The 22,097-nt window shown below is 39.3% G+C and overlaps 1 protein-coding gene across 1 annotated transcript in view; it reads right to left on the reverse strand.

The window, feature by feature from the left end:
• The window catches only part of LOC126109736 (calponin homology domain-containing protein DDB_G0272472-like), a 71,695-nt gene that overhangs the window by 47,001 nt on the left and 2,597 nt on the right, over nt 1–22,097 (reverse strand). Inside the window, exons 2-5 of the mRNA XM_049914789.1 lie at nt 18,827–18,971; nt 9,554–9,680; nt 6,641–6,770; nt 998–1,186 (exon numbers count right to left, since the gene is read on the reverse strand). Of these exons, the coding sequence (XP_049770746.1) occupies nt 998–1,186; nt 6,641–6,770; nt 9,554–9,680; nt 18,827–18,971 (591 nt within the window). The remainder of the gene's footprint in view (nt 1–997; nt 1,187–6,640; nt 6,771–9,553; nt 9,681–18,826; nt 18,972–22,097) is intronic.

Here is a 22,097-nt window from a genome sequence, read left to right on the forward strand (position 1 = left end):
TCATGTTTCTGTAAATCCACCCTGATCAGATCAGTCTTTTTTTTTTTTTTTTTCCCCTTAAGGGAATAAAGGGGAGCGAAACTGACTTCTTCCATCACTGTATTTTATTGTTGTCCGCTGGCACACTGTTACTGGATCACAGAACTTTATTTCCTCTTTTGCCGAAATAGACATTTTTCTCAAAAGCTTGCTTCAGATGTTTTTATTTGGAGTAAAGATGTTCCAGAATGCAAATTCTTTCGGCTCTGTCAACAACACATTTTATGACATCTCCCTTTCCTTGTGGATGATATATGGAGTTGTTATGGAAATATCTGTCTGCATGTGTAACTTTCCTAGAGACCGTATGTTTCAAACTTACATCACGCTGTCCCATAGCTAAAACATTCAAGAAGGATATCGTGTTGTAAGTTTTATTTTCCATGTAAACTTGATAGTTGGATTTATATGATTTAGATAATGGAAGAATTTTTTTTCTTCAGAACACATAAAAATTAGTGCTCACAGGGCATAATGTGTTGCTCAATATGACTCCATTGACTTGTGCAGCTCTGAACAAATGGACCATGGCCTTACAACTTGGAAGCCAACTCACCAGCAACTATGACATGCAGTTGTGAAAGCTTTCATTGTATGTTGAGCACGATAGCCTGATAAGAATAATAGCATTCAAATATAGCTTTGGATAAAAAGTTCTCGGGTTTCCAGTCATGTCAAGTGATTAAAATCACATGAGCTTTTGGCCAAGCACTCCTTAATCATTGTCAATGTAATTTTAATCACTCATCATTACCAGAAAACTAAGAACTTTTTATTCAATGTTACCACCGCAAGACACTGCATTCATACAAATATAGCTTTTTCCGTTTACAATCTTAACATTTCTTGAAAATACAAAAAAAAGTATTTGGTAAAGTTGTAGAAACAAAGAGGATACACAAAGATGAGCTGTAAGCAGTACACCTAGCAATTAAAGGAGCCAATCTGCAGCTCTCACCCAGTGAGAGAAGGTTCTCCTCCTCCGTGATCTTGGCTTCTTCCAGCAGCTCCTCCTGCGTCGGCTGGTAGAACTCCCAACTTCGAGGACCTTTACGCTTCCGCCTTCGACCCTCTTCGTCGCGATCCTTCATCCTCTGTAACGTCGCTGCCGATTTAGCTAGAGTTGAACGCCGGATAGACTTTCTTTCTGAAATTGCGTATTTCAATAATTGTAGAAATCTCATTGTGAATTGTTATAAAGAGGAAAAATATATACAATTAATTACTCAGACACTTTCAATTTTTATGCTACAACAGTAGTACAAAACAAGTAATTTCTCAAGCATCAAGGACACAATTATAACACAGAACATTGTCGCCAACAGATAGCATAGTGACATAGCTACCATATCGCCATCTGTGTCCACCCTTTAACATGAAATGCACACAACCAGAAGGCTCAGTGTGCCACAAATGTGTGAAGCAAGCGAGCAACAATGAAAGGAGATGTATTCGTGTTTCCTATAGCCAACTGAGCAAGTTTGAAAGGGGTCAAACTGTGGCCTTCCGAGTGGTGGGATGGCCCTTCTGGACAACTGCCACACAAGTTGGACGTGACGTATTGCATCAGTTGTGCAATGATGCTGCTATCAGTAGTCACGTGACCATTCTCACACCCACAGATGAGGTACTGAAAAACCACACAGTACAGACACGTGTCAGGATTGTTGTATTGTAAGGGCAGCAGTGACACATTGTATAGTTCTGCAGCAAAGATAAGAGAGCTTGTGAGCTCAGATGTGTCAACACGAACTGTTGCAAACTGATTATCAGCAGTGTGACTATGGGCACACACAACTCTAGCCCATCTCTCACTCATGTCACAGCATTATGTGCACGGCTTGACTAGTGCCATCAGAGGATCACTTGGAAGATAGAATGACTTTCAACGAAAGCAGATTCTGCCTGTATATAAATGATGATCACTTGCACTTACGGCACAGACCTCACGAGCGCTGTCTCGTAGAGTGTATTCATCTGACATACAATGACTCCACTCCAGGCCTTATGATCTGGGGTTTGATAAGCTACAACTCTCGTTCAACTTTGATATTTCTGGAGGGGATGGCAACCAGAGCTTGGTACATACAGAATGTTGTTAGGCTTGTTCTTTTGCTGTTCTTGCAACAGGTAGGAGATGTGTTGTTCCAACAGATAATGCTTGCCCACACACTGCCCATGAAACTCAATGTGCTCTGAAAAACATGCAGCAACTTCCCTTTCCAGTACGATCTCCAAACTTGTCTACAATCGAGCATGCATGGTACATGGTGGGACAGAAGTAACTTGGGCAACTCTTCAACCAACAACCCTCAGAGAACTACACGAACAGGTAGAGAAGACGTGGCATTGCATATTCCGGGACAGTATTCGCCATCTGTACAATCAACTGGGTGCCACAGTTAGTGCCTCCATTGTTGCCTGTGGATGATACACCATGCAGTAAAATGTATGTTTCAGCATGTGTCAATAACAGGTACCTCGTGACCCCTAGTGCTGTTGATCTATAAATGTAATCATGTACTCCATGTGTGCTGTTGCAACAATAAATCTTGAGTGAACTGAAACCTTTAAAAGGCTGTAGTAATTTTTATGGCAGTATATAGAGAGAAAAATTGTTTACATTACTTATATTTTCAAAATGTTTCAAGAAACAACTAAAAAAATTGCAATGAATCCCACTTCTAAAATATTTTCATAGACATTTGTCACCACTAAGTAGATTTGAAAATTATCTCAACATATCACAAAACTCCACATAACTAATGAGGAAGTATTGAATAGGATTGGGGAGAAGAGAAGTTTGTGGCACAACTTGACTAGAAGAAGGGATCGGCTGGTAGGACATGTTCTGAGACATCAAGGGATCACCAATTTAGTATTGGAGGGCAGCGTGGAGGGTAAAAATCGTAGAGGGAGACCAAGAGATGAATACACTAAGCAGATTCAGAAGGATGTAGGTTGCAGTAGGTACTGGGAGATGAAGAAGCTTGCACAGGGTAGAGTAGCATGGAGAGCTGCATCAAACCAGTCTCAGGACTGAAGACCACAACAACAACAACAACAACATCAACAACAACATCACAAAACTCATGTTTCAATTCTATTTATTGCTTCATTTGTTTAGAGAGGAAAAAACTGAGCCACACAAATCAATCAGCCCTTTATAACACAGTGTTTACAACACGGTATAGAACAATTTCAGTGCATATGAAGATGAAAACAGACCCATGTCTGCATCAAATCCCATTGAGATAATTCTGGAGCATAGGAAAGAATATTAGGATTTTATGTCACGAGGTAATCAGTGCTGAGGTGTTCACACAGTTCAATAGTGCCTGTATTAACATAAATACAAGCATCAGGAGTATCAGAAAACATTTGTGATCAGACTGAGGATACCTGATAGGGAGGATGGAGCAAGTTGTCTTAGATGGGATATCATTGACAGATGGAGAAATCACCTCCGGTGTGCTCCAGGGAAGCGTGTTGGGACCCTGTTTATGTTTTCTATTAATCACATGGTGGACAACAATACTAGTAAATTTAGAATTTTGTGAACGAAATTGTGCAAATGATGCAGTAATTAATGAAGAGCTACTTGAGAAAAGCTGCACTATTATCCACTCAAATTCGGATAATATTTCAAAGTTGGGCACAGACTAACAACTTGCTTTAACCATGCAGAAATATAAATTTGTGCACTTCACCTCACAAAGTACAGAAAAGTTGTATTCTGAGAATAAAACATTGATGATCAAAGTTGGAACTGATCATGTCATGCAAATTCCTAGATGTAACAATTTGTAGGAATATGAAAAGGAACTATCACATAGGTCAAGTCGTAGGTAAAGCAGACGGTAGACTTCAGTTCATTGGCAGGGTATGGGGGAAATGCTGTCAGTCTATGAAGTGACGCATAAAAAACATTCAAGCAATCATACAATATTGCTCAAATATGTGGTGCCATACCTAATAGGACTAACAGGGGATTATGAATGTACAAGTATGCACAAAAGTGTGGAAAAAATGGTCAAAGGTTCACTGGAACCATGAGAAAGCATCATGGAAAAATCTCAACTGCCAGAAACCTGAAGACAGACACCAAATATTCCTGAAGACAGACACCAAATATTCCATGAAAGCCCACTTGCAAAGTTTTGAGAACCAGCATTAAGTGAAGAATTTAGCATATATGATAATACTTCCTATACTGCTCCTGAAGGGTTTACAAAAATAAGGTGTACACAGAGGCATTAAGTGGTAATTCTTCATTTGTTCCATACACATACTGAACGGTAAGGAACCCTTGTTGTCGCACAATATGCAATGCCACCAACATATCTGTGAGACTCACTTCTTTCAACAGCCAACAAAATGCATGAATGAACAAGCACTTTACATCTTTTATTGTGTTGAAATAATGTTCACTATGTATCTACACAAACTGTGTCTTTGTTCACATGTAACCGTTGGTCACTGGGAGAATGCATGATGCCTCTGAAGACAAAACTGAACTGCGGAGTGCCTGTTTGCCATCTGCAAAGTGTCGAAGGCGATCTCTCTTTAGATGAGTGCTCACATATTATCTCTGTAATGTCCCATCACTGTTGCAGCACCAGAATAACATTTACGATTATGACTGTGTATAATTTCTTGTTCTTTTTGATGAGTTCATGCTGGCTTGCTACCTTTGATGTGTAAAATATAAACATATTAATAATAGTTTGATTCTGAGTGGAAGTTGAAGACAATATATTACGGTATGTGGAATCGAATACTATTACCTGAGAGAACTGAAATAATTTATGGAGGGCAACAAGATTATTTTTCGCGACACATATATTTTATATTTACAAAACAAATAAGTCAAGAAGTTGTATATATAGGATATTTTAAACAAAAAGTAATGTTTACTGATGATCCTGAATATACTTTCATGTGAGTGTAGAATTTCTGTTACTGTTTTTTTCCTTTCTTTTTTACCAGCATCATCTATTTGCCACTCAGCATGAATAACTGAATTAACTGACATAAATTTAAAGTGAAGCTACTAATTACTGTCATAATTCCTGCTATTCCTTTAACATCTTTTCTCTCTCTATGTTGGTGACGAGAGAGCTTACAACATTATTTTTGAAATTATTCCTTTGATTAGGTGGTTTATTTATTGAGGAAAAATGAGTTTGGTTGGAAAAACAGGTTATTCACAACTGACTTATTAGACTACTTTGCCAACTGAGATGAATTTATCTGGGTTATGGAAACACATGGTCACTCTAAGAACCGAATTTACAACTATATGGAAATGATAGACTGCTAAGGGGACACTGTGTCATGACTCAATACCTCCTCTGTGTGGTGAGTAGCAGTCTATCCTTTCCATATTGTTGTTACTCCATCCTTGAATGTACGTTGGTTAAAATCTGAAAACAGACATGCACACACACATGTACGCGCATGTGTGCGCACTCTCTCTCTCTCTCTCTCTCTCTCTCTCTCTCTCTCTCTCTCTCTCTCTCTCTTTACACACACACACACACACACATTCTATTCCATTTTTGTTTTTGATACTTCTATATGGATTATTGTTTCTGTTTATTTTTGGGTCAAGGTTCCGTCAATATATTATAAACTCGATTTTCACGTGAACAGAATTGGCATTCTGTGAGGGTCACCATATTCTATTTTGCTGCACCATATATTGCTTAAAATTGCCTTTCGGTGTCATCTGAAATAGTATAAATGATAATTTTATTGAGAAGAAATTGTGTAATTATGATACACAGATTGAGTGATGCTGACACAATGATGTCATCAGAAGCCACTGTAATAAAAGAAGTCATGTCAGCTGACAGTAGACAGTTTGGGAGAGTGTTGAGCGAGTTGGGCCAATTACTTGCAGAGTGACGCGAGAGGCTTGTGGTTGCTTGGTCTGACAGGTTCAAATGGCAGTGTGGTTTTTTCATGAGTAATTGTATGGTGATAATGATAGCGGCAATACTGAAGTGCAAATGATCCACGTTTTTATTTGAACTGGAAGCTAATGAAAATAAACAAACATAATGTAAATATTTTGTTTGCATGCACACCTAATGCACACATGACCATCGACTGCAGAATCTCAGGCCAGAATACATTCTGCCTGAGTTTGGTGGTAATGACTGTATGAGGTGTGCTTGCTTGTGTGTATGCACTGTGTGTATTTCTCTGTTTCTCTTTTGCTGATGAAGGCTGTGGTCGACAGCTTTGTTCAAGTGTCTTTCAATTGTGCCTGTCTGCAATTTAAAATGTCTTCTTTACAGTAAGTAGCAATCTACCTTTTCCTACATTGTTGATATTACCATATGGAGTTTTCATTGTTTGAAAGTGAATAGAGAGATATTCTACTGGCCTACGTATGTCAACCATGCTCACTTCTGCCCATTTCTGCGTACACTCATTCCACTGAGACGTCTTTCTGGCTGCTACTGTGTAAAGTTATTTCCCAACCATTATGCACAAAGCAACTACTACTATACAAGCGACTAATGCTTGGCACTTCCTGACACTGAGTCGTGTTTCGGACACATGCAAGTGAACAGCACAAAAGGCACTGTACCGTAGTTCTCTAGGTTTTCTTTAAACTGCCTCCGCCGCCTCCTCGGCTTTTTCTCCTCTTTTTTCTCTTCAGTAGGTGGCTTGTCATCTTGAGGCTGCTTGTCTACTTTTCGCAAGACCACACGTGGTTCCTGGAAAATAAACATAAAGCAAAGTTAACACAATGTCTCAACAAAGTAGTTTGTATATTCCACAGTTGATTATTTCGTACATAACGGACAGAATTATGAGGGCTGCGACTGTTGATAAATAAAAACAAAACAATCACTTTTTTATGTATTTTGCCACTACATGTTTCGATGATTCGCCTCATCATCTTCAGGTGGAGAATATTTTATTAAATAGCTGGTGTTGGTGAAGAGTACAGACGTCCTATCACAGTAGCAGCCAAGGGCAGTGTAGCTTATGTTGCATCTTTTGCTAAAGATAAAAATTATTTATTTAGAAAAGGAATATCTGAGGTCAAAGAACATGAATATATGATTGTGAATTCAGTGAGGGGGATGGATGGATTGAAGTGATATATAATGTGAATTAGTTAAGTCCAGTGGCAAGAAGAACAGGATTTTCGGGCAGGTTATAACAGGATTATCAACACAAAATCAAATAGGGGTAATCTCAGCAGTGAGTCTAATAATGAATATGAAAGTAGAAGTATGGGTAAGCTACCATGAACAGCAAGGTGAAAGCATTATTGTAGCCACGATAGAATGAAACCAACGTCCACAACACTAGTACAGGTCTGTATGCTGACTAGTCCCTCAGCTGACAAATAGAATGAAAGAATTCATGATGAAATAAAAGATTATTCAGGTAGTTATGGGAGATGATAACTTAACTGTGATGGGAGACTGGAATTCAAAAGTAGTAAAATGAAGAGAAGGAAAAATCATAGGAGAATATGGCATGAAAAAGGATCTATCTGTTAGAATTTTGTGTCAAGTATAATTTAATCATTGCTAATTCCTGGTTTAGGAATCACGAAAGAAGGCTGTATGTGTGAAAGAGACCTGGAGAAAAGGTAGCTGTATTAGATAGAGTACATTATGGCACAACAGAACAATTTGAACTTTCCATACATCATAATGACAAAACAGAGATTCTGAAGCCACGTTTCAAACTGCAAAACATCTCCAAGAACAGATATGGATTCTGATTGTACTTTATTGGTTACAAACACTGCAAAAGAAGTAGGAAACATAGGAGATGGAACTTTGATAAATTGGAAAAATCTCAAGGTTGTTGAGAGTTTCAAAAATAGCATTAGACAACAATTAACTTGACATAGAAGACAGGAACAAAACTGAAGATTAATAGGTAGTTTTGAGAGATGAAGTAGTGAAGGCATCAAAGGATGACATAGGCAAAACGGCAACTCCTAGTAAAAATCCATGAATAATACAAGACATATTATATTTAATTGAAAAAAAGTAAAAAAGAAAACATGCATAAAATGAAGCAGACAAAAGCGAATACAGATGTATAAAAAATGACTCTGACAAGAAGTGCAAAATCGTGAAGCAGGAATGGCTTAACAAGAAATGCAGAGCTGCAGAAGCTTGCTTGGCTATGGGAAACACGAGATGCCATCTACACAAAAATTAAAGAGGCCTTTGAATAATATAGAAGCACATGTATGAATACTGGAAAACAAATGGAATGCTAATAATAAGCAAAGAAGGGAAATTTGAAAGGAATATATACAAAGGAAACAAAATTGAAGACAATACTGAAGAACGACAAAAATAAGTATATGAAGATGAGATGGACATGATAGTATGGGAAAAATTTTACACAGGCTCCTGGATTAGATGACATTTCCTCAGAATTACCAAAATCTTTGGGAAAGCCTGCCACGACAAAGACATTTTACATGGTGTGCAAGATATGTGAGACAAGCGAAACACCCTCAGACTTCAAGAAGAATGTAATAATTTCTATTCCAAAGAAGACAGGAACTGACACTGGAGAATATTACTGAACCAACAGTTTAGTAAGGTGTGCCTGCAAAATACTGATTCAAATTATTTACAGAAGAATGGAAAAACTGGTAGAAGCTGACCTCAGGGAAGATCCATTTGTGTTTGAGAGAAATTTGGGAATACACGAGGCAATACTGACCCTACGATATATCCTGAAAAATAGACTGAAGAACAGTTAACCCACATTTATAGCATTGACACTGTTGACTGGAATACACTCTTTGAAATTCTGAAAGTAGCAAGGATCAAACAATGAGCAAAATGCTATCTACAACTTGTACAGAAACTACACAGTAAGAGTGATACCACAGAGATTATGCCAAAAATTCTATGTTGCCTGACGATGGTTTCAACAACATGGAAGTGAATGAAGGTTTATTTTATCAGTAGCTCTTGGCAATAACTAAAAATTACATCCTAAATAATTATAATAGAAGTTTTTGACAGAATAAAGGCCAGTTATTCACTCACAGAGATTTTACAACTGTATATAAATAAAAGATGAACAACTGTTTTGAGAAACAGGTTGCTGAAATGGTACAGAACCACTCCAGACTGTGGAAGACTGGCAGTAAAAGAAATAAGATGCAAAGTATGCCTCTTAGATCCATAAGAAATACAGAATGGCAAACTCAACCAAGAATAATTGGACAGCAGAATCCAAAGACAGAAAAGCCTATGCCAAATGAATGGGGACATTTTTCTCATGTTTCAGTATTGTACGGCAGTCATTTCATTGTATGTCTGCAACAGCAAGAAAGTCCAGATTGCCTAGTATTAAATACAATTGCTGTTGAGGATTTTGACACCATTCCTCTAAGAAGGCCCTCAGAACCTACAAAGAGGCACTATTGTACACAGTACAAGTTGCAGGTTAGTGAAAGAGATCTGATAACATCTTGCATAATCACAACATTGTGCTATACACAAACCTTATAAGCCTTTGTCACCAGCCTCCTCTTCTTCTTGGGCTGGTCATCTTCATTTTCAGATATCGGCTCATCATTTTCCTCAATACTGAAATCTGAGTCAACTTCATCCTCTGCTTCTTCTTCAGATCTGAAAAATCCATTACAGTTTTGATTAAAAAAATAAATTTCTCAAGCTACTTTGCGTCCAAGAAGACAATGTACAGACAGTATCTTCAGGGAGATAGTATATAATTACCGGTAGAAAATGTTTCAGTCACAGCACAAAAAGGTGAATATTATCCTCTTTAAGGACTTACACAAAAGTGGGGTACCAGCTGCCTTGATCCTCATTCCATGTCCCTCACCAAAAACATTTTTGCACTCTTTTTGCACAGAAAATTATAAATTCATCTATATATTTAATTTCCACTGACTCCTCTCTCCATAGGTCCGAGGTATTTTGCTCTGATTGTTGCCAGCATCATATTTAAAGTACCAGGGAAGCAGGTTGCTAGACTTACTTGCCCCGAGTCCCATTGGGTTTTACCCCTAATGGCTGAGGGACTAACCAGTGGATTTGGTAGTCTTTGCCGTATGAGCACAAAGGTGACCACGACTCAGAATATGTCCGAGATGCCCAGCCTTATTCCAAAGTACCTGGTATCCCGACTGTCGGGACCACTTACTTGGCCACTCTTACATTGTCAGGTTGTCAGGACCAGATCCTTAGCTTACGGCAAATAATGGAGAAGTGTTATGAGTGGAACAGGGAATTGTATCTATGCTTTATAGATCTAGAAAAAGCATATGACCGGGTTCCTAGGAGGAAGTTATTGTCTGTTCTACAAGATTATGAAATAGGAGGCAAACTTTTGCAAGCAATTAAAGGTCTTTACATGGATAGTCAGGCAGCAGTTAGAGTTGACGGTAAATTGAGTTCATGGTTCAGAGTAGTTTCAGGGGTAAGACAAGGCTGCAACCTGTCTCCACTGTTGTTCATATTATTTATGGATCATATGTTGAAAACAATAGACTGGCTGGGTGAGATTAAGATATGTGAACACAAAATAAGCAGTCTTACATATGCGGATGACTTAGTTGTGATGGCAGATTCGATTGAAAGTTTGCAAAGTAATATTTCAGAGCTAGATCAGAAATGTAAGGACTATGGTATGAAGATTAGTATCTCCAAAACGAAAGTAATGTCAGTGGGAAAGAAATATAAACGGATTGAGTGCCAAATAGGAGGAACAAAGTTAGAACAGGTGGGCAGTTTCAAGTACTTAGGATGCATATTCTCACAGGATGGCAACATAGTGAAAGAACTGGAAGCGAGGTGTAGCAAAGCTAATGCAGTGAGGGCTCAGCTACGATCTACTCTCTTCTGCAAGAAGGAAGTCAGTACCAAAACTAAGTTATCTGTGCACCATTCAATCTTTCGACCAACTTTGTTGTATGGGAGCGAAAGCTGGGTGGATTCAGGTTACCTTATCAACAAGGTTGAGGTTACGGATATGAAAATAGCTATGATGATTGCAGGTACTAGTAGATGGGAACAATGACAGGAGGGTGTCCACAATGAGGAAATCAAAGAAAAACTGGGAATGAACTCTATAGATGTAGCAGTCAGGGCGAACAGGCTTAGATGGTGGGGTCATGTTACACGCATGGGAGAAGCAAGGTTACCCAAGAGACTCATGGATTCAGCAGTAGAGGGTAGGAGGAGTCGGGGCAGACCGAGGAGAAGGTACCTGGATTCGGTTAAGAATGATTTTGAAGTAATAGGTTTAACATCAGAAGAGGCACCAATGTTAGCACTGAATAGGGGATCATGGAGGAACTGTATAAGGGGGGCTATGCTCCAGACTGAACGCTGAAAGGCATAATCAGTCTTAAATGATGATGTTGATGATGATGATGATGATGATGACTCCTCTCTCCTTTCTCCCACTACTACCTCCATCCACCCCTCTTTCTCTTTTACTGCCACTGTCTCTCACTGACCATCAATATCTCCTCTCTTTGGCTTCCACTTCTACTGTCTTCATCCGCCTCTCTTTCTCTTTCACTGCCACTTCTGTCTCCCACCATCATCATCTCCTCTTTCTTCTCTCCCACTGGCATGGTCTCCCCTCTCTCCACTGGTCATTGTCTTTCTGCTACACTCTATCAGCACAAGAAAACACAAATATGTTTCCATGCCAAAATTTTTGGTGATGGGGGCAGAATGAGGGCTGAGACAGCTGGTTCTTTACTTGTCTGTCCAAGTCTTTTAAAAAGGATAATATTTTCCTTTTTTTCTGCTCCAACAGATGCATTTTTCTGCTGCTTTCCTTTCTTACCCCATTACAGCAGGGTGTGCTTCTTATACAAAATTAATTCTATGGGTCAGTAAAGTTTTATATTCTTCTGTACATTTATATACTTTGACACACATTAACAACGAACAGCTACAGATAACATAAAATTGTTTGCTTTACATCTTTTCTGAATACTCTACTCACAATTCATCAAAAACACCTGCCTTATGATTTGTATCTTAACCCCTTAAAATAAAACTCTGAGCCACATAATTTTTATTATTTTGGCAGACACTTAAAATCCCGAGTGTGCCTGGGCAACTTAAGAAGAGATCTCCAAAACAATAAAATCCCACTAATATCCATTGTAGCACTGATAGTTAAGTTCAAAAATGGTTCAAATGGCTCTGAGCACTATGGGACTTAACTGCTGAATTCATCAGTCCCCTAGAACTTAGAACTACTTAAACCTAACTAACCTAAGGACATCACACACATCCATGCCCGAGGCAGGATTCGAACCTGCGACCGTAGCGGTCGCGCGGTTCCAGACTGTAGCGCCTAGAACCGCTCAGACGCTCCGGCCGGCGATAATTAAGTGGTTGGGCACTAGAGAGCATCTGGTACTACATTTGTAGTCTGGTTGTCATATTTTGGTTCAGGCTGCTGCCATTAGATATTGTTTAAACTAGTCGTGGCTTTGGATACACAACAACAAAATGCACACTTGCAGACTCTCTCCTACATTGTAGTTTAGACAATGGTTTCCAAAAAAGGATTACTACAGTGATACTGACTCTGACATTGAATTTAGTAGTTCAGACGAAGAAGAGCATGATGTTACTTCATTTGTGACTGAAAGTGATGATTTCGTCATTTGAGTGACAAGTGCTCATCTGTGGTACAAGATAAATACTTCAACTGTGCTCCAGTCAGCTTCTACATGATTTATGTTCATCGGAAACCACTGTGAAATACATGGTTAGACTTCATAGATGTTGTTTGTTGTTGTGGTCTTCAGTCCTGAGACTGGTTTGATGCAGCTCTCCATGCTACTCTACCCTGTGCAAGCTTCTTCATCTCCCAGTACCTACTGCAGCCTACATCCTTCTGAATCTGCTTAGTGTATTCATCTCTTGGTCTCCCTCGACGATTTTTACCCTCCACGCTGACCTCCAATACTACATTGGTGATCCCTTGATGCCTCAGAACATGTCCTACCAACCGATCCCTTCTTCTGGTCAAGTTGTGCCACAAACTTCTCTTCTCCCCAATCCTATTAATACTTCCTCATTAGTTATGTGATCTACCCATCTAATCTTCAGCATTCTTCTGTAGCACCACATTTCGAAAGCTTCTATGTTCTTCTTGTCTAAACTATTTATCGTCCACGTTTCACTTCCATACATGGCTACACTCCATACAAATACTTTCAGAAACGACTTCCTGACATTTAAACCTATACTCGATTTTAACAAATTTTTCTTCTTCAGAAACGCTTTCCTTGACATTGCCAGTCTACATTTTATATCCTCTCTACTTCGACCATCATCAGTTATTTTGCTCCCCAAACAGCAAAACTCCTTTACTGCTTTAAGTGTCTCATTTCCTAATCTAATTCCCTCAGCATTGCCAGACTTAATTCGACTACATTCCATTATCCTCGTTTTGCTTTTGTTGATGTTCATGTTATATCCTCCTTTCAAGACACTGTCCATTCTGTTCAGCTACTCTTCCAAGTCCTTTGCTGTCTCTGACAGAATTACAATGTCATCAGCGAAACTCAAAGTTTTTATTTCTTCTCCATGGATTCTAATACCTACTCCGAACTTTTCTTTTGTTTCCTTTATTGCTTGCTCAATATACAGATGGAATAACATCGGGGATAGGAAAAAACCCTGTCTCACTCCATTCCCAACCACTGCTCCCCTTTCATACCCCTCGACTCTTATAACTGCCATCTGCTTTCTGTACAAATTGTAAATAGCCTTTCGCTCCCAGTAGTTTACCCCTGCCACCTTCAGAATTTGAAAGAGAGTATTCCAATCAACATTGTCAAAAGCTTTCTCTAAGTCTACAAATGCTAGAAACGTAGGTTTGCCTTTCCTTAATCTTTCTTCTAAGATAAGTCGTAGTGTCAGTATTGCCTCACGTGTTCAAACATTTCTACGGAATCCAAACTGATCTTCCCCGAGGTCAGCTTCTATCAGTTTTTCCATTCGTCTGTAAAGAATTCGCATTAGTATTTTGCAGGTGTGACTTATTAAACTGATAGTTCGGTAATGTTCACATCTGTCAACACCTGCTTTCTTTGGGATTGGAATTATTATATTCTTCTTGAAGTCTGAGGGTATTTCGCCTGTCTCATACATCTCGCTCACCAGATGGTAGAGTTTTGTCAGGACTGGCTCTTCCAAGACCATCAGTAATTCTAATGGAATGTTGTCTACTCCCGGGGCCTTCTTTCGACTCAGGTCTTTCAGTGCTCTGTCAAACTCTTCATTCAGTACCGTATCTCCCATTTTATCTTCATCTACATACTCTTCCATTTCCATAATATTGTCCTCAAGAACATCACCCTTGTATAGACCCCCTATATACTCCTTCCACCTTTCTGCTTTCCCTTCTTTGCTTAGAACTGAGTTTCCATCAAAGCTCTTGATATTCATGCAAGTGGTTCTCCTTTCTTCAAAGGTCTCTTTAATTTTCCTGTAGGCAGTATCTATCTTACCCCTAGTGAGATAAGCCTCTACATCCTTACATTTGTCCTCTAGCCATCCCTGCTTAGCCATTTAGCACTTCCTGTCGATATCATTTTTGAGACGTTTGTATTCCTTTCTGCCTGCTTCATTTACTGCATTTTTATATTTTCTCCTTTCATCAATTAATTTCAATATTTCCTCTGTTACCCAAGGGTTACTACTAGCCCTCGTCTTTGTACCTATTTGATCCTCTGCTGCCTTCACTATTTCATCCCTCAAAGCTACCCATTCTTCTTCTACTGTATTTCTTTCCCCCATTTCTAGCAATTATTCCATTATGCTCTCCCTGAAACTCTGTACAACCTCTGGTTCTGTCAGTTTATCCAGGTCCCATCTCCTTAAATTCCCACCTTCTTGCAGTTTCTTCAGTTTTAATCTACAGTTCATAACCAATAGATTGTGGTCAGAGCCCACATCTGCCCCTGGAAATGTCTTACAATTTAAAACCTGGTTCCTTAATCTCTGTCTTACCATTATATAATCTATCTGATACCTTTTAGTATCTCCAGGGTTCTTCCATGTATACAACATTCTTTCATGATTCTCGGACCAAGTGTTAGCTATGATTAAATTATGCTCTGTGCAAAATTCTACCAGGCGGCTTCCTCTTTCATTTCTTACCCCTTCTCTCCCTTTTACTACTCTCGAATTCCAGTCACCCATGACTATTAAATATTTGTCTCCCTTCACTACCTGAATAATTTCTTTTATCTCATCATGCATTTCATCAATTTCTTCGTCATCTGCAGAGCTAGTTGGCATATAAACTAGTACTACTGTAGTAGGCGTGGGCTTTGTGTCTATCTTGGCCACAATAATGCATTCACTATGCTGTTTGTAGTAACTTACCCGTACTCCTATTTTTTTTAATTCATTATTAAACCTACTCCTGCATTACCCCTATTTGATTTTGTATTTATAACCCCGTATTCACCTGACCAAAAGTCTTGTTCCTCCTGCCACCGAAATTCACTACTTCCCACTATATCTAACTTTAACCTATCCATTTCCCTTTTTAAATTTTCTAACCTACCTGCCCGATTAAGGGATCTGACATTCCACGCTCCGATCCGTAGAACGCCAGTATTCTTTCTCCTGATAACGACGTCCTCCTGAGTAGTCCCCACCCGGACATCCGAATGGGGGACTATTTTACCTCCGGAATATTTTACCCAAGAGGACGCCATCATTATTTAATCATACAGTAAAGCTGCATGCCCTCAGGAAAAATTACGGCTCTAGTTTCCCCTTGCTTTCAGCCGTTCGCAGTACCAGAACAGCAAGGCCATTTTGGTTATTGTTGCAAGGCCAGATCAGTCAATCATCCAGAGTGTTGCCCCTGCAACTACTGAAAAGGCTGCTGGCCCTCTTCAAGAACCACACGTTTGTCTGGCCTCTCAACAGATACCCCTCCGTTGTGGTTGCACCTACGGTACGGCTATCTGTATCGTTGAGGCACACAAGCCTCCCCACCAACGGCAAGGTCCATGGTTCATGGGGGGGGGATCATAGATACACAAAAACTAAAAAATGATGTCTAGTTTCTGGATACTTTAGTCAAAGTCCAGTGCATGAGAAATTCGGGATTTTATTAGCAGTGATTTTCAAGCATTTCGAAGGGGGGGGGGGGGGGGGGGAGGGGGGAATCTGTAAGTTAAGGGGTTAAGAAGGGTTAAAATGCCATTAGAAATATTTTATTAAATTTACAGCATTTCAAATTCTACATGACTTTTGGCAGTCATTTTAAGTCCTTTTCAGTCATGCTAAGACCTGTTTTAGCCCACTGCAATACCACCTTGGGCATATCTGTATTGACACGAAGTGACCAATATAGACAGAAAGTGTGTCAAAGTTTTAGAGGTGAAAAAATGCTGGCTAAAAATATAGTTTGGTGACATTAGAACAATTGTGATGACCGTAGAATTTTTGTAATGTGTTCATGATGACACTTAAAACCACATTTACACCTCATACCAGACATTACATGCAGAAGTACAGTAACTTTGAGCCTCTGGATCTTGGCAACAGATAATGATACTGAAAAAAGTTCTGATGTTCCTCAAAAATATCATCTTAAGAGTATATGGTGAAAATTTTGACGAACTGCGATGACTAGAAATTACAGAAGTGGCCATTTCCCCAACTGGTAATTTTCACACCAAAAAATTATAGTTTTTCGGGGTTTTCTCAGTAGCTGCCCACGAACAAGTGGTGCTTTTGTACACTGTCTAAGCTCCACCATAGACCACACCTAATGCAAAAGAACCAGCTGATTTGTTCAATTTGTCTGGGCTGGAGGAAGGGTATAATGTTGAATTTTGGCCTTTTACTGTAGGACAGCTACAGAACGTGTATTCTCCTAATAGGTATACAAAAGATCCCTAGCACTAGGATAAGGGCCATTCAGAACATTTGACCAGTGGTGGCTGGTTATCATGTACTAAAGCACACTGTAAGCATTTCACTAAAATTATGCCATTTCTCTTCAAATGTGAGCCAGAAATCGCACTAAAATTTAGCAAATTCTCTTCAAATGTATGCTGTTATGAATGGACAAAAACATGTTTGTAATGCTCTCTCCACAATAACTAGAAACCAGTTCAAGTGTCACTACGGTCTGCAGCACTATGGCTAACTCAGAAAAGTGATGCAGCTGTATGTTTTCTATTGTGCACACTCTGTTGGGATGTCATCCCTTCTGGCACTACAACAGCACCAGGTCACTCTTTTTCTTTGAAACTGTGAATAGCATACTGTGCAAGGGTAGAGTATGAGGACTTTTTAAAGGGGTGTTGTTGTGACGATACTGTGGACGTGTGGTGTAAAGCACAGACTGGTAATTCACAGACCCGGGTTCTTTTCCCCTGGCATCAACACTTTGTTCCATTTTATTTTATTCCTAGCACTGTTAAACTATAAATTATAAAATTTTTAAATAACAGTTCAGTTTATATACATCAAACAAATGTATTTTATTTAGTTACGATTACTGCCCTTGTTACTCAAAAGACTATAGGCTAGATGGCGATAAGACAAGCAAGTATATGAGGAAATTTAGTATGAAATTGTTTTCTGTAGATGATCTGCTAAAGGGGCTCTTTCCCAGTAGACCTTTGGAGGAAAAAGTGAGATTTAAAGCGTTACGTAGATGTACTTCATAGGTAAATCTGACAACAGAGGGGTGTGAAACGAGACTCGCATACCTGCAGGTGTAATACTTTGAAATACTGGTGAAATATTTTGATCAGCATGTTAATTGTCCAGAACCAATCCATAAGCTCGGATACTCAAACACTCATCAAAATCTAGAATAATATTTACCCCCAACTATCAAAGAAATTGAAAAGTTATTAAAACCTTATAAATCTAGTAGAGTAGACTCTACAATAACAGAACTATTGAAAGGGCCTTTAGAGAGGAAGGTGGAACTACAGAGGAATTTTTTGCAATCAACTGCATAACTGGAGAGTAATTTAGGTGACTCTCATGGTGGTTTCAGGAAGGGAAGATCATGTTCTGGACAATAATTAATCTGAAGTCAATCTGAATTCAAAAGTCAGTATTTTTCTTTGAAACTGCATGTAGTAAATTGAGCAAGCATAGAGTATGGTGGATTTTTAAAGCATTGTTTTCATAACTCCACCGTGGCTGAGTGATCTAAAGCATAGGCTGGTAATTCGCGGACTCGAGGTTTGATTCCCATAGATACCAACATCTTTTAGTTACAATTACTACCATGGTAAGTCAAAAGGCTATAGGCCACTACATTTTGGCACAGTGATATAATTTTGCACGAGCCACCACTTCACTTGGCACCTAATCTCTGGGACCAATAGAATCTGAGATATGACCCCCTGAAAAATCACATTTTTGCACATGGCTTTTTGGAACATATTAGTACCTTGCACTGTCATGCTGGGGCCAATACAGTTACCTGCTAGATACATAAGCCATGCTGCGTGAGGTGAGTGTAGGTAACTGAAGAGCAGTCTACATTATTTGAAGGACTCCCATTATTCCTGGTGGATCTGAGGGAGACATAACTGTAATTTTCTGTTGTTTGAATTAATCAGTGCTTCAGACTGCACTGGCTCCCCTTTCAAATTACATGAATTTACAGTTTCTCTATTTAGAATGATACAATAATATTTTTGTCCAACATTATGTGAAAATAATGAACCAGAACAAAATGAAAGCATGCTCTAAGTATATGGAGAATCAAAACGACTTACTGATAATCGTCATCATTTTCATTTTCACTGAATCCACCATATGTGGTCTTGTAGAACTCATCTTCCTCTTCCTCATTCAGCAACTTTGCCATGCGGTTGCCAGCATTGTTACGCCGTTCTCTTGTAGTTGCGAGGGCCATCGTTGCTGAAAATACAAATTTCAAATCTATGCTTAAACACCTAAAAAAAAAAAATCATTGTAGTTTTTTGTTTCTGGTCCTTTGTTAGCAGTTACATGCTCAGAAATATGGTAGTGATGTCTGAGCGGTAAACAGTTACAGAATGTAGGAAATCGATTGTGCTAAAAATAGAAACTGGTGTTTATATATCGAGGAAAAATGCAAGCAAGGGATTTAAGCATAAGTCATGGTAGTCTATGGACTTGATTTTGGATAGTTCAACACATCGTTACAGATCACCACTCGGAAGAATCTCACAGCTCCTAATTTCTTCACTTGAAACATGTGATGAAGACAAACATTTCCTTTGATCTTCACACTCAGATTTACTTTCATCAATAAGAAAATGGTGTATATGAGTTTAATTGATGACAAACTAAACAGCAAAATTAAATGGTCCATTAAGTTCAGTTTACTCCAATTAACCATAATTTGTTCAGTTCAAAGTGACTTTTCACAGTGGAGAAACCAAGATATTTCTGAAGCGATGAGTCATGTTAGTGTCAGCATATTTCCTTCAACCATAATCTTTCACCACAGAACTGCCTTAAAAGAATCAAGGTCCCTTGTTCCCCATGTCACTACGTATGTGCATGTGTCCTCCATACATCAGACAAGAAGTACTCAACTCCATTATCTGCCAAAGTGAACAGTGCCCAAGCAGCAAAGTGTAAAAACTATGCGAGGGGCTGAGAACACTGTACAAACTGGCACTACGCATAGCCCTGGCGCCAATTCCAAATATAGGATGGAATGTTTAGCTATGTTGTTGCGGTCTTCAGTCCTGAGACTGGTTTGATGCAGCTCTCCATGCTACTCTACCCTGTGCAAGCTTCTTCATCTCCCAGTACCTACTGCAACCTACATCCTTTTGAATCTGTTTAGTGCATTCATCTCTTGGTCTCCCTTTAAGATTTTTATCCTCCACACTGCCCTCCAGTACTAAATTGGCGATCCCTTGATGTCTCAGAACATGTCCTACCAACTGATCCCTTCTTCTAGTCAAATTGTGCCACAAACTCCTCTTCTCCCCAATTCTATTCAATACCTCCTCATTAGTTATGTGATCTACCCATCTAATCTCCAGAATTCTTCTGTAGCACCACAATTCAAAAGCTTCTATGTTCTTCTTGTCTAAACTATTTATCGTCCACGTTTCACTTCCATACATGGCTACACTCCATACAAATACTTTCAGAAACGACTTCCTGATACTTAGATCTATACTCAATGTTAACAAATTTCTCTTCTTCAGAAACGCTTTCCTTGCCATTGCCAGTCTACATTTTATATCCTCTCTACTTCGACCATCATCAGTTATTTTGCTCCCCAAATAGCAAAACGCCTTTACTACTTTAAGTGTCTCATTTCCTAATCTAATTCCCTCAGCATCACCCAACTTAATTCGACTACATTCCATTATCCTCGTTTTGCTTTTGTTGATGTTCATCTTATACCCTCCTTTCATGACACTGTTCATTCTGTTCAACTGCTCTTCCAAGTCCTTTGCTGTCTCTGACAGAATTACAGTGTCATCGGCGAACCTCAAAGTTTTTATTTCTTCTCCATGGATTTTAATACCTACTCCAAACTTTTCTTTTGTTTCCTTTACTGCTTGCTCAATATACAGATTGAATAGCATCGGGGAGAGGCTACAACCCTGTCTCACTCCCTTCCCAACCACTGCTTCCCTTTCATGTCCCTCGACTCTTATAACTGCCATCTGCTTTCTGTACAAATTGTAAATAGCCTTTCGCTCCCTGAATTATACCCCTGCCACCTTCAGAATTTGAAAGAGAGTGTTCCAGTCAACACTGTCAAAAGCTTTCTCTAAGTCTACAAATGCTAGAAATGTAGGTTTGCCTTTCCTTAATCTTTCTTCTAAGATAAGTTGTAGGGTCAGTATTGCCTCACGTGTTCCAACATTTCTACGGAATCCAAACTGATCTTCCCTGAGGTCAACTTCTACCAATTTTTCCATTTGTCTGTAAAGAATTCGCGTTAGTATTTTGCAGCTGTGACTTATTAAACTCATAGTTCAGTAATTTTCACATCTGTCAACACCTGCTTTCTTTGGGATTGGAATTATTATATTCTTCTTCAAGTCTGAGGGTTTAGCTATATACATTTCTAATCTCTCAGTCTTTCCATTGTCAAGAAGCAACATTGTGGGCATGTGTATTTTCTTGGTGGTGCTGCTTCTAAAATTGTGTCATATATAGAGTTTTTATAATTAATTGGTACAGTTTTAAAAATCAGTAACAAATTGATTTATTACTTTGTAACTTCCTGGCAGATTCAACTGTGGGCCGGACCGAGACTCGAACTCGGGACCTTTGCCTTTCGCGAGCAAGTGCTCTACCATCTGAGCTACCCAAGCACGACTCATGCCCCGTCCTCACAGCTTTACTTCTGCTTTCAAAACTTCACAGAAGCTCTCCTATGAACCTTGCAAAGGTAACGAGTTCGAGTCTCAGTCTGGCACACAGTTTTAATCTGCCCGGAAGTTTCATATCGGCACACACTCCGCTGCAGAGTGAAAATCTCATTCTGGAAACATCCCCCAGGCTGTGGCTAAGCCATGTCTCTGCAATATCCTTTCTTTCAGGAGTGCTAGTTCTGCAAGGTTCGCAGGAGAGCTTTGTGAAGTTTGGAGAGTAGGAGACGAGGTACTGGCGGAAGTAAAGCTGTGAGGATGGGGCGCGAGTCGTGCTTGGGTAGCTCAGATGGTAGAGCACTTGCCCGCGAAAGGCAAACATACTGAGTTCAAGTCTCGGTCTGGCACACAGTTTGAATCTGCCAGGAAGTTTCATATCAACGCACACTCTGCTGCAGAGTGAAAACCTCATACTGGATTTGTTACTTTATTTGGGCAAGCCTTAGAGTATAAGCAGCAGCAACTGTCCAGGTTTTTGATGCGTTACCTGCTGTTTGTTTGCATACACACTCCACAGGTGCAGAGTCTGTTTCCTAGATGGCATCACAACAGGAAAAGGCCTTCTGTGCACTCCATTTCAAAGTTTCCAGATATGTGGTTACAGTGCAGCTCGAGTCTTCTGCATAGTTTTTTTTAGGAAAGATCCACCACACAA

Source organism: Schistocerca cancellata, chromosome 12, assembly GCF_023864275.1.
Source record: "Schistocerca cancellata isolate TAMUIC-IGC-003103 chromosome 12, iqSchCanc2.1, whole genome shotgun sequence".
NCBI classification, from domain to species: Eukaryota; Metazoa; Arthropoda; class Insecta; order Orthoptera; family Acrididae; genus Schistocerca; species Schistocerca cancellata.